The sequence below is a fragment of the Nothoprocta perdicaria genome, unplaced genomic scaffold (genome assembly GCF_003342845.1).
Source record: "Nothoprocta perdicaria isolate Ctin4 unplaced genomic scaffold, notPer1 scaffold_56, whole genome shotgun sequence".
NCBI classification, from domain to species: Eukaryota; Metazoa; Chordata; class Aves; order Tinamiformes; family Tinamidae; genus Nothoprocta; species Nothoprocta perdicaria.
The window spans coordinates 1,403,689-1,417,638 of NW_020455821.1; the positions used below are offsets into that span (position 1 = coordinate 1,403,689).

Below are 13,950 nucleotides of genomic sequence, written 5' to 3' on the forward strand. Positions count from 1 at the left end.
TTTCATAAAATGGGCAATTATGTTTTGATAAGAGAGATTAAAATGGCAAGAAGAAGTAATGATGTATTACAGAAGGATGTGACACAAAAGAATGACATTTTTAAAATATTTTTTTAAAAATAGCTCTGGTTAAAAAAAATCAGTATGTAAGAGAGATTTCTCTTTTCAACTTGTCTTCTTGAAAAATTAATTGATGGCTGTCATAGTCTGAGCTAAGTTTGCTTGGATTTTGACTACATCAACATCTTTTTCTCTGTGTGGTATGTTACTCTTCTGCTTGGTGATCTTTCTCCAAGCGTCTTTTCTTGACCTACATGACCAATATGTTTCACAGATGGCAAAATGACAATGCTGATTTAGCATTCATCACATTATCATCAATTGAAGGAACTTGTGATAATTCATATTTTTGGCATTTATTTTAATCTGAATGGGATTTCATCAACTCTTCACCGTCATTCCTTTTTCTTTCATTTCCACATTCACTTCATTTCACGTGAGTAACTGAGTCTTCATCTCTTTTTGTATTATACCCCAGTTTCTGTAGCGTAGCCTGCATAAAATGGAGAAATCTTTCCAGTGCTTTTGTTCAGTAGTTCAGCAGAAAGTGTTTAGTAGATGTGACTTATTCAAARCAAAGTACATTAAAATATGTCGTTGACTGGATGCTCCTTCCAGATTTGCAATTACAGGAGGCAAATTTCAAGTTCTGCGCAGGTGATTTCCGCGAGTACTTTCCCAAAGTGTCCTGGTATGCAACATCATCTCTATTCAGGGACAGTCAATGGACAGTGTTATGTTCTCTTTATGTTGAATAATAAACAACAWAAACCCATGTTAATTTAGTAAAGATAAATGAAACTCAATAGATGTGTAATATAYTGGGCATCTTCAGGCTCAACAACTCCAGTGTACTCGTGGCACCCGTCGTCTGTCACAGTTGCTTTCCCCTTTTCATCTCTTAAGTGACTTTGCATATGCCATTAATGATCTTCTTTCCTTTTCACATGTTCGTAAGTCAGTCAGGTCCACTGCACCWAAACCCTGACTCTCATGCTGTAACGATTACAACCCCCGTTAAGCAGTTCACCAACATGGTACACTTGCTTCTAAAACAAGTAATTTCACGTTCCTTTTAATTCACTGTCATTCTGTTACCTTGAAAATTCATAGATGATCTCTCTCTTTCCTCTGCAGGAGCCATTTAGCCATTTAACATTCTTCACTGACTGCATTTAAGCTATTGCCATGCTGCTTTCAGAACCTATTTTAATCTGTTTGTAAGCTATCTTGTCTTTATTTGTTAATCATTTGCCTGCCTCTTTTTTTTCCCCCCCAAAAAAAAATTTTTGGCACCTGATCTAAATTAAATCAAATTCATTTTTCATCTCAACAGAGGGATCTATGAGATCTTGTGTTATTTTTATATCTGCTGACTTTAAGTTGTTATTCCAGGTATAGTTAGACTGTGCAGTATACATGTAGGAGGTTTTTTACACATACTTTTAAGTTTAATAACCTCAGTGTAAGTTTAGTAACCTTAGACCTTTAGTCTTTCCAGGCTGCTATTTTGGGAGACTTTGTCCTTTGAAATCTCTGACTAGGAATCCTATAAAACTTCCCACTGTAGTTACCTAATATTATGCTACAGTATCTCAAGCCAGATTGTTTAAGTGTCTGAGTAAGATGTTTCATGGAAAAAAAAATGACTTCTCCCAACATAGTTTTGTACTTGACCTTTCTATACGGAAGCTGCAAAACAAGAGATTAATTCTTCTGCTTTGGGCTCGGTGCAGTTCTTATCTGTGTGAGGGATACTATTGACTACAAAAGAACTTTTCATATCAGTAGTGATTGTGGAGTTAGACTCTGTCTTCATATTTTGGAGACAATCTAAGGCCTGTTCTGCAGTAACTGTGTGTGGAATGGAATGCATTCCCAGTGCCAAACAGTCAGGTTCCCACAGCATTTTGCTCTTCCCACTCCAATAAAAGCCAGAAAGCCATTCTTTTTTTTTTTTTTCTTTTTTTTTTCCTTTTTTTGTCCTGTCCATCACTCTTTCTGCAAAACAACAAGTGTGAGAATGTATGAGTGTGTTGTGGAGCAAGAATGAATAGATGAATAGAGCAATGTTACATGAAAAATCAATTTTTAAAAAGTATATTGCAAGAAATTTGCATCTGCTGCTTTTTGCTAATTGTAATAAATATTCTTAACTTTCAAGAGGTTTTGTTACCCAGTATAATAACATGGAAAATCTATAGACTAAGTATAATCTGTGAGGTTTCTGCCCATTATTTCTCAATTTCAAGTCTCTGTTTTTYTGGTTTTGGATTTTTTTCTCCATTTTTTATCTGACTCGCTTGCTGAGAAGATTACCTTTTTCAAAGTCTCTTCAGTGTATCAAGAGGAATCCTTAGGAAAGATACTGTACCTCGTGGAATTGGCACAAACCTGCATTTCCCCAGTGTTTTCTGGGACTTCATTTCTCCAGGAAAGATTTAGTTCTAAGCATTCTTTATGCAACTCTGTCTTTATAAGTGGACATTGTGTTTGGATTATTTAGAACCTGCAGTCACAAGGGGCATGTTGTAATTAGATTTACTTTGGTAGGAACTGAAAATGTATTGTAGTAGTCAGAATCTCAAGGGGGGGGTTTCTCATAAAAACTCTATTGAATTTTTTCGTATGTGGAGAGAACAATCAATATCTAAGGTATGAACTGTCAATAAAAGTAAAAATATTTTAGCATTCAGTGTATGCTATAGAGCATGCCCTTGCTAGTTAGATTATTGCAGCTTTTTTAGCAAACCCACTATGTGTCTTCAAAAAATGCTATCTCCAGAGGCAACTAGAATTAGTCTGTTAAAAACAGAGCTTCCTAGTTTTAARTGCCGCTCTAGGAGGGCAGGTGTTTAGCCAGCTAGCACTGCTCCATAGCCACCCACTGCCTCCTTTCTGCCCTCCTCTAACCAGCCCCCATGGGACCGAAATGAATTGACAAGTTGTGCTCACAATTGATTTCCAAAAGTRTGTTCATTTAGGTGGAATACAGAGATTACATTAAGCAATTCTGCATGTTTCCAGAGTCATTTTCTTTATTCAGTGTATCTTTCATGGGTTTGCTTCGTAATAAACAGAATTTGTTTAGAGAAGAAATCTGTATGCATGTGGATTATCTGCCATGCCTCACACAGCCTCTTCTTCAGCTGGAGTCCCTTTGGGGTGAATAAGGGGAGATGTTGCTTGTCTGCAATATCCTTCGTTTCCTCCTTCCGTAGTTTCAGGGTTATGGGAGCCAGACAGCCAAGTGCACACATGTGTGTGCATGCAAGCATCTTGGTTGCTGCTAACCTGGGGCCCTTGTCAGCCTTGCCACTTTTTCAAGCCTGCCATGGTGGTGCCTGCCTTTCAGAGTCCACTTTATGTCTTCAGGTCTCCTGTTACAGTCTGCTTTATGTCTTCAGGTCTCCTGTTATGGCTGGAGGCCTCTTTGCCGTTAACCGAAAATGGTTCTGGGAGCTGGGCGGCTACGATCCGGGGTTGGAGATATGGGGAGGAGAGCAGTATGAAATCTCCTTTAAGGTAAGTCATTAAGTCACTTTATACAATACTTTCTTACTAGTTTGGTACAAGGCGCTGTTTTACTCCTCTGCATTTTCAGTTCTGAAGTGCTTTGTGATCATGACACTTTGGTTCATACTTTCCTTTCAACATACTGTGTCTTTTAACTAAAGCGAATTCAGTATAGTGCTACTGTGTTTCTTAAGCAATTTTCTTTGGTTTTTGAGCTATGCCATTAACACGTGCTKCAAAGGCCTTAGAGAAATCACACTGAGTCACTTTTCCCTAACCTGGTAGCTTGCCACCATCRGGAGAGGGGAGTTTTCCCTCCTTCTGTGCTTCAAGTCTGTCCTCTTCCTCCACTTACCTGGTATTGGCTTTGCATTTAGTTATTGTTATTTTTATGCTGCATTTATTTTAGCAGACTATTGACCAGATTTAAGWGCTAGTTTTTAAAAATGAGATGATTTTTTAATTGGATTTGGATAATTGAAGTGACTGAAGATAAGTTTTTTCAGTGCTCAAATTATGTACGGTCAGCCATGGTATTTATGGGGGGGGTGTATATACACACCTCTTATTAATGTTATTTCATTTGGCAAATAAGTGCATATGATTTGGAATATCTTGCATCAGGAAGATTTCTAACCAGCAGCTACTTAGCCATTCTCATTCATTTCTTCTTTGACTCAATTAATTCTTAAATATTTTGTAAAAACAGGACTGGTTTTCATTAAGAGGTTGCAAAAGGAAGCTGCTTTGAAATGTCCCTTAATTGTGGGAAGTTTGTATTCAGGCTGCTGTTTTAGGCTGATCTTTAAAATTCAGTAATATATACAGGTGTGCCTTCTATGTTCTTCATACATCATTTTGCTTTTAACTTTGGGATCCATTTGTATGAAAGCAGCTATATAAATGTAAATAAGTAAATGATCTAGCTACCCTAAATGGAGACCATGCTGAAGACATGACCTTCCCAGCATCAGGCTCATGATTCTTGAGCTTAATTCAAATACAGTGAGGTAATTATGAGGGACTGTGTGCCCGAGTGAGAGCTGGCACGTGCCCACTGAGATGAGGTAGCGTCTGGTTCCTCTTGAACTGGCTGCACCGTCTGCACATGGCACTGAGGAGCGCTCGCTCGTCGCTTTTGGTCCTGCTCACTCTGTGATCAATTTTAAACTCCACCTCATGGATCAATGAGCTCCTGATCACTATAGTGGTCCTTCTGATCAACATGGTAACAGTAGGCCGAGTTTTTCTAGAAGAGACAAGCTGTGGCATGTGTCTTTGGTTATTGCAGCAGTTTGCCTGACCCTAAGGTTTGAGTGCAAAGATAACCTTGTAGGTATGTTAAAGAAGAACTCTGACATGCATATATATATATATATATATATATGAAATATTTTGGATCTATATCTAAATTTACTAGTGGCAAACGTGAAATCATGCTAAGGAAACAGTGTAGGTCATGTTTGATACTCTCTGGACTAATTTTATTTGGAGAAGGATTTCCTTGTTGTCGGAGTGGAACTTTGCTCCACACAAATGTTTTCATAGGAAAAGAATCACTTGCCAGTCAAGATGTTATTACMAAAGATCATCTTTTCAACTCAAATTCTCTGCAGTCTTGTATGAGGGATATYCACAGTCATCCCCACAACACAGTATTTGCTACAAAGCAAGTTGAGTGCCACATGTGTAATGTGGGCTTAGAGAATGATAGAAATTGGGTCTTTCAAAGGCTTGTGATGACTGAACTGTGCTGGTCAGGACTTGAGAAAATAGTCTTTTAGGAGTCCTCTGATACCAGTTTCTTCATCATGAACTTGATGCCAGCTCTGCTTAATTCTACTTCACCCTTCTACTACACCCTGCACACCCCAGAAACTTGATACGAGAGGTTTGGTGCTGAGACAGAGTCACTGCTCAGAGGTCTCACTAGCAATACCAAAGCAGTGCTCCTCTCTGAGTTCAAAATAATACGACAGAGTCCAAGGGCTGATTAAGAAAAAGTAAGATCAGTGAAGGAGAGAAAGAAGAAAGAAAGGATGTGTCTAAACTTATTGAGCAAAGTGATGGGAACAGAAAGCCTCATGTAGGGCTAGAAGTGCCCTGCTGGACTTACTGGCTCAGGTCTTAACCATTAACCCATGTGCCACGTAGTTGATCCAAAACACAGGTCAGGCAGTTGCATGGGGAGCTGGGCAACAATTTGCTGACAAGAAGAGTTTGCACCAGATTTATAAAAGCTGCTTGGATGGGGAAGCCTAGAAGGAAAGTGTTGATCTCTTGTTGCTCTCTGGCTTTGAGCTAGGAGTGGCAGACGCCAGGCCCGAACATAGAGCGCTGTCCTGACCAAMCATCTTTTTCCACGATGGAGGTCGCCTTATCAGGAGTTAAGAGAAGTAAAACGTGTGTTTAGGGGGGTGGAAGGCAGTTCTAGGTGAAAAAAAAAAAATGGTTACCTCAGGGAGTGAGTGAATCGGCAGTGAAACTAAATTCACTGCAGCCGAATTCAGTAAGTTTCTGCAAAATGCAGTAGATTTTATAATATTTCTGTGATGTTTGGAATTGTGTCATTGCAGGGCAGGAAAAAAAGATTCAGAATGAATAACCTAGTTATTCATGAAAGTACTCCTCCAACTTAAAAGACACATTTTAGAAGTTTGCTTGACCTTTGTTTCCTCAGCTGTCAAACCCAACTTTAATTTTTTATTTATTTTATTGCTCATTTTGTGCTTGGTAACACTGCTGCAAAGGATTTCAGCAAGCACAGAGGTGTTTGCCGTGTTGATTAAAYGCTGTTTCCAGTCAGAGCACTCGCATGCATGTTCATTGGAGGGTAAGGCAGCTACACAGCCTGTGTCTCAAATAWATACTCTTCATAAAATAGTTTCTTAAATTCATTTTTGCGTAGGAAATATATARTATTTTATTTTTCTGGCAACATAAGCCTCAGCATCTTTTTGTTTTAATTAAAAAGATGCATGATATCCTACTGATATTGTTGAGCATGCACTAAGCTTGTGATAGCTGGCAAGCTGCAACTAGTGACTTGATGAATAGCTTCTCTTCTCTATTACTGAGGAAGCCGCTGTTTAGGAAGTCCTAAATACTTCTGTTGGAAAGACACTGTTAATGTGGTAAGCTCCAAAAGGAAGAGAGGTGAAAGAGAACGAAGGGATTTTCTATGTTTCCTGAAGACCTTGTATTCTTTAGGAATGTCTTACCATTGAAAATCTTAATTCATATCTTAGCAAAAATGCTAAGGTGGTATCCTCACCTCTTTGACGTTAGTCTCCTCTATTTAGGCCTAATTTATCCTTATACATGCTGACACATCTTCCAGGTTTTCCTCAGCCTTTCTTCGTCCTTATTCATKCCCGGCACTGCTGGCAGTCTTGGTGGGAGACGGAGAGGAGGGGAACCCAGTTAGGAGTTGTTAGGGCAGTTCTAATCTATACCCAAGTGTTGACAAGCAGGCAATGTGACCACCTTCCTCTGTATTTTATGCAGTGCTGTTATAATGTTGTTCTTATGAAATCCACCAGTTTTACTGTTTGCGACCCCACTGATTACAGATTTGGCAGTAATTGATTCTATTTTTAGGGGTTTCTTTTTGCATTTGCCTSAACAGTATCGCTGCATGGAAAAAAGTTCACAGTGAAACACTCTTCCTTTTCAACAACTGCCAAATCTGGTCATATTTCAACAAGTGCAACTGAAAAATCCCTTAATATATTCTTATTTTCTACAGATTTTTCATCCCCGTGACAGTAACACACCTCTCCACACCTGGACAGCCTTTTTGCAAATGCTCAGTGCCCCATGCTGATGACTTTGCCTGACATACTTCATATTCTTCTACCACCAGTTTACTGCCTGCCTTCGCCCATCTATTTTAGTGTCTCTTGCCATTGTCTGTGTTGTTTCTGACCCTCAGTACGAGTATATTTCTCAGTTAGTTTTGAAGCCTGATCCAAGATCCAATCTGTCCCTCCTCAATCTTTTATATGGTTTGCTATATGTTTATATTCCTGTTCCACGGCAGCACATCCTTCTGCTCAGAAACTGCAGGAATTGAGCCTCTTACTGCAGCAGTTATGATTATGAAGTAGCGTATGGATGGCAGCGTCACTCTAGTGTGCACTGTATTTACATTTTAGAGACACTGCCAGGGCTGGATTACTCACAAACTAACTAGGTAATGCAGATTTAAAAAAAAAAAAAAAAAGAAAAAGAAAGGAGAAAGTAGCATTTGAACAAAGTGAAGTGCAAAGAGGGTGTCTTTGCCAAAAATCTCACAAGAGCTCTACAGCAGAGCCAGAAAATGCATCTGTGACATCAAAGCTCCAGTCGAGAACAAAACCAGCCTAATCTCTTTTAAAGTTTGCCTTAGTGCTTGCYATTTGCTTTCAGCCATGCCTGTAATTGTCCTGCAGCAGTCTGKTGGAAGGAGCTCCATGAGAGTAAATTGTGATACTAATTGTGTACCAAGTCAGCACAGAAATGACTCTTGCTTTGATATTTGCAAACTGACGGTTGTTGCTTGGCTTTTGTTGCTGTTTTTTGCCATTTTTTTCCTTTCTCTTTTTTAACGTGGTGTGGATTCCTTGCTTTTGTAAGCAGGAGGCATTAGCAATCTTGAGCTTCATTGCTTGCTTGCTGGCTAAGCAGAGGCATCAGCGCTGGGATTTCACTTCGCCACGTGTCCCACACCACCTGAATTCCTGTTGCGGTACGCTGGAAATCTGTAATACTTAACAGAGAAGTCATTTTCCAATTTCTTGCATTTAGTGCAGGTGACATAAAAACGCACATTCGGAAGACAAGGTTGCCGGAATTGATTTTCCCAGGAAAATATAAAAATGCCTTTAAAATCGTTCTGAAGCTGAAAGATAAACAGGAACAGCTGCTAAATGTCCTTCAAGGCAGCCCAGGACTCATTTCAATTACCTTGCACCGTGCACCTCAGGTGCAGCACAGCATTTTCAAGTTTTATATCTATCAAATATAAGCCCAATACAAAGTGTTATTTCCTCCCACATGTTATTGCCTCAGCATGTCTGACAGGTGGTTTTTTTTTTTTCCCTAATGCTCTTTCCCTTTTTTATTCACATCCTACTGCGTTAAAGGAAATGTAATATATGTCTTCTTTAGCACTCGTCTCAGTTAAAGTAACACTGGCCTATATATATATATATATATATATTTATATATATATATATTTCTCCTTTCATGTGTTTTAAATGTGTTCAGTGGCTGACCTTCCTCTGAGTCCAGCTGCTCTGCTGCCCTTCAGAGCCTGAGAAACCTTGTGTCATCACTTCAGTATCTCACCTAATCTCTGAAATAACACCTTCAATTAAAAAAATAGCAAYGAACACTAAATATAGGTCTGCAGTTTCCTCAGCACACTAGGCTATTTGCAGACAACAACACATAAGAGATTTCCACTAAAAAGGGGTWTAAAATGATAGAACGCACAGTGTATTGTCAGAAAGAGGAAATGTATGTTTTTAATGGTGCCACTGCCTTATTTTAATGTTATCATTTTTGTAATTCTTAATATGTTTAAGAACATGTTTTTCCAGTGAATTAGTTGATGTGAGATGAGGATTAGAGCCTTTCTTTAAGACGGACATATTACAAAATATTTGGGGAAAGAAAAATCATGTCTACCTGACAGATCAAGTCTGCTCTAGGCCGTAATGAGCTTTTTTGGCGAGGAGTCAGGGCATTYACTTGGGCCTGCATTTCAGACCTGCTGGTGAGTTTGTTCCCTGAGCAGGGCTGTGTTCACTGCAATTCCACGTACRATATTCACACAACATCAATAGGATATTGACACAACAGCAAAAGTGTTGAGATACTTTTGATTCTGTCAGCATATAAGCTTCCATTTGGCTGAGTGATGCCAAATTTACCTTTCRTGCCCTGTGCTGCTGGAATGCAAAGTTTGTCCCCATATCTGGCATGTTAGCATGAGAAATGTCAGGTAAAAGAGTGTAGGGATGGACGTTTTCTGTTCTCCAGAGGCTTCCTAGCGAATGTCMAGTATTTGTGATGAACCTTTTGTTGAGGATCTGATTTCTGTTGCTTGTATTSGTTGATATTGAGCTTATCAGCTTTGGGATGAATTCCTTTCTGCAGCTCAGTGGTAAAATTTTCAATTGCTTGTGTGCTGTTCTGCGTTAGCCTCAGTCCCAAACTTATTTTGCCATCACTCACGTWTACTGAATGCAGCAAATCTAGAGGAAATCCCTTTGTGTAGGTGATGGGTGCACCTGAGTTCTCTTCCACATTAATGGAGATGTTTCATTATATGCCTGTCTACCTCTGATGCAGTATATATTTATCATATTGCATATACATACATATATCAATAGATATTTATCATCAATATTTACTCACATTTACGTTACTGTCTCAGGAATACGCACATGTATTCAGTATCACAGTGCATGATGCTGGTGGTTTGAGCGGGTGATGAGATACGTGTTCCAATCACCAGGTTAGACTTGCATGGTTTTCCCTCGCCAAAGCACTGGGAGTCGTGCCCTGGTTCAGTGTTACTGCTCCACCTGCCTTCCGTGGTTGCTCTACCACGACGTGCAACCTTGCTTTCTCATATGCTTGTTAAGATTAGTCAGTCACACCAAAAGTTGTGAAGAATTCCTTGCTTGCTGCCCATCATAAAAGCTGCCAAGTACTTGCAGCTCCCATAAATTTGGGATAAAATTGTGGTTGTTCGTACTATAAGCATCAAAGAAGTATATTCAGATGATTCCGATTGTTTAAATGTGAAAAATTAATGATAAAACCTCGTGGCATGCCCTTCTTTTTCTATCTGTGTGAATTTGATCATCAGGAAAATGGTTTGTATTGTTCCTTTTTCCTTTAGAAAAATGAAGATCTTAATGCTAGAGCTCCATGTTCACTATTCAGTACAATTTATAAGTCAAGTGTTTTAGAATATTTCTGGTTTTATTTCTGATTTGCTTCTATATGTTTCAAACAATCTTTCCATATGCTTTGAACATTTTTTTTTTTTGTCTTTGACACAAAGAAATCTTCGTTGTGAGGCGGGGCGGCTCTCGGTTAACCTATTAGATGGGTTTTGTGAATTTAATTTGAATGTCTGCTGCTTTGCAAAGTGAATTTCCCAGGTAGCAAAGAGGAGTCTGGCACATTATCTAATCCCAGCTACTGAGCGTGTACAGAAAACCACCACTATGAGGAGAAAGTACAGAATTGTATGGTTTTCACATATCCCACTATTTATTTATTTATTTATTTATGCATCATTTATTTCCAGGAATCATTCTTTCCTTTGTTTTCTGTTTCCTTTCCAGGTGTGGATGTGTGGAGGTGGCATGTTTGATGTCCCATGTTCCAGAGTCGGGCATATCTACAGGAAATACGTCCCTTATAAGGTTCCCTCTGGGACCAGCTTAGCACGAGTGAGTAACTGGGTCCTGCTACTTTGCTCTTTCATTCGTCAACAGCCTCTAAATTCCCTGTGAACTAGTTCCCGCATCCAAGGGTAAAAACATTAAAAAGTAAAATGAATGTTGCTTCATTTTTTTCTGGAATAGGATGTGCAAATGCTGCAGTTAGGCTGCCTCCCCRAGATAACATTTCCAAGAGTAAAATGACAGCATAAAAATACAGGGTTAGYGATTTCAGCACAGAAGTGCATTTTTTACTGATTCAAAAGTACATAGGAATAACCTTAGGCTTCTTGAGTTGCACAGTACTGTCAGTCATAGTTTTTACAAGCAACACAAATCTGAATGTTCTTTTTCTAATCAGTCAGCAAGAGGCAGATTCTTGCAAAATGATTTTGTTTTTTGAGGCAAAAGAACTGAGTAACAGTGATTAGAGTGAGTGTCTAATTATTGTATAAAACCTAGGGAATACAGCCAGCTTGGTACTGTGTCACTGAGAAATTACGAGACATCCAGCCATTTCTCAGAGTCTGCTGAGAAACATTCGTATCCATGAGGGCTTTTTCTTTTGCTCCAAAGAAAATGTTCTCTAACTTTCTGGAGATGTTCATGGGATGACAAAAGATAGGAAACAAAGAGCACAGATTTAGCTTCCAGGCACATACTAGTATTTATTCGTTCTTGACTTCAGTCTTTTCTGTTTTAGAGATTTTTTTCTTTTTAAATAAAATGACATTAATATTAAAGTCTGTATATTGCYATAGGGTAATCTTTTATGAATCATATTTTTTCCTAATAACAAAAATGTGGTATGAATAAAAGAATAAATTTCTTGCTTTAAGGGGTAGCTATTCTTGGCTTTGTCAATGTGGGCCAAGGCTTGCTGTAATAATTCTACAGGACAAAGAAGGGGAAAGTGGTGTCTGTGCTGAGAAAGAGAAAAGGTTTTGCCTTAAAAGAACACCTGTGCAGGCAGTGGGACATATGACACAGTGTTGTTGTAAATGCTGGTGGCAGGAAGTGTTTTGACTAGATTATGAAAGCAAAATCTTCACCTAGTGTAGTTATATATGTAGTCTTAAAATTTCCCACCCAGATTCCTGCCTTCGTTGAAATAACTTGCTTTAGTCATAGAATTTTATATATATTTAAATATATATATATATATATTTGCTTGCTTTCAAAAAATGACTTGTGAAGTATAGCAATAAAAAACATTCTCATAAGAATGAGATTTCTGTCCATGCACAGACCAATTGCCCTGTACCTTATGGGAAAAGAGCYAGTCTGCTGACAGGGCAGGTCTTATCTTTCTTGTTCTAGTAATGGATTATTTTGCTGTGTTGCTGAGGTCAAAAATGTAGCTGTTGCCTAGGGAAATTTCTGGTATATGTTTAATATTGTTTGAAAGAGAATTTAATTTTTTTCTAGTAAATTATTCTAAAATAAAATGTTGTACTTAAGATGTGCTGCTTCAAGGGTTCCAAAAACACCACTTTAGGTCTGTCTGCTTTAGCGTTTGTGGCTGTCATTAGAATGCCGTGAGCCAAGGAAGACAGATCATGGACATTGAACCATAAAAGTCTATGTGTAGCCTTAAGTCTAAAAGCATTTGCTTTCTTAGGTGAAAGGAACTTTCCTTAGGAACTTAAGGAAAAATTTCTTGGCGGTGAGGGTGACAGAGCCCTGGAACAGGCTGCCCAGAGAGGTTGTGAAGGCTCCTTCTGTGGAGATCTTTAAAACCCGTCTGGATGCAGCCCTGTGCCATGTGCTCTAGGTGACCCTGCGTGTGCAGGGGAGTTGGACTAGATGACCTCTGAGGTCCCTTCCAACCTTAAGGATTCTATGATTCCATGATCCAAGCCATAAAAGAAAAAGCAAGGATTTCAGTGAATAAAAAATTCTGCAGATAGAAACCACTTGTGATTTTGAATAAACAGCTCAAATGGACCTGTTAACCAAAATAACCCTGTGGCAGTATGGATTTTGCAGTTATATTTGGGCTATCTGCATCCTGCACTGTGCAAAGGATGGCTCCAGGAAGCCCAGAGGTGGCTGTAGCCCCTTTATTAGTCAGGGGTGAGTTTCCATTCATCACAGATTTCCTCATCCTGTCCCCCCAAGACATTAGCAGGAGGACTGTGGAGACTGGAGTTGGGAAGAAGATGGAGCTTCTAGACAATTTCAGGCCTAGTCCAGTCGAGATCATGGCATGGATGTCCCTCAAGCTCTTGCCACCACTGATAGACTTCAGGCAATTAATGGGATTGCCGTAACAAATATCCCTTAAAGTGATTGTGTTAATATCCCCTTGGGTTTTCACTTCTCTATGTCTTATCCTGGCAAGGTGCATCACCTTGCTAGTTTCAGCTAGCTACTTAATACTTGGCCGATCGAGGTAACTTTGAGCTGTGAGCAGTGTGAGGCCTGAGGATCGTACATGCTTTATAAAGCAAAAGACTTAAAGCCTGCTTAGCCTCCCCTGTCACTAAATAACTGCTGCTGTACCACATGTTAATATGTATCATGCCAGTGATTTTTCTGTGTCATTATTATCATGTTTCTTATCTTCTCATCTGCCACTCACAACCTGCAAGGCCCAGACATACTTTTGGCTGACACCCCATAAATTGAAAAACATCCACATATAAAATACTCTGCCAGTAAAACTGTTCAGCGGTACAGAACACAAGGAAGGTGAACTGGAAAAAAATCCTTAGCAGATTTATAAAACAAACCATGAGCAACAAAAGGAGATATAGCAGAAAACAATTCTGGAGATGTCTCAGGATGCTGCTGCTTGCCAAATGCAGTCAACGCCCAATGTACAGGTAATTGCAAATAAAGCAAGATTAATGGGCATGCAGATGTCAACAGTCATTCTACACTGTAGTGTGGGAGTGCCACATAATGATCATTCATTCCAACCTGT

At 39.2% G+C, this 13,950-nt stretch overlaps 1 protein-coding gene across 1 annotated transcript in view; it reads left to right on the forward strand.

Annotated features, from left to right (window-relative positions):
• The window catches only part of GALNTL6 (polypeptide N-acetylgalactosaminyltransferase like 6), a 387,334-nt gene that overhangs the window by 340,868 nt on the left and 32,516 nt on the right, over positions 1-13,950 (forward strand). The window contains exons 7-8 of the mRNA XM_026048637.1: positions 3,468-3,585; positions 10,923-11,030. Coding sequence (XP_025904422.1) covers positions 3,468-3,585; positions 10,923-11,030 — 226 coding nt within the window. The remainder of the gene's footprint in view (positions 1-3,467; positions 3,586-10,922; positions 11,031-13,950) is intronic.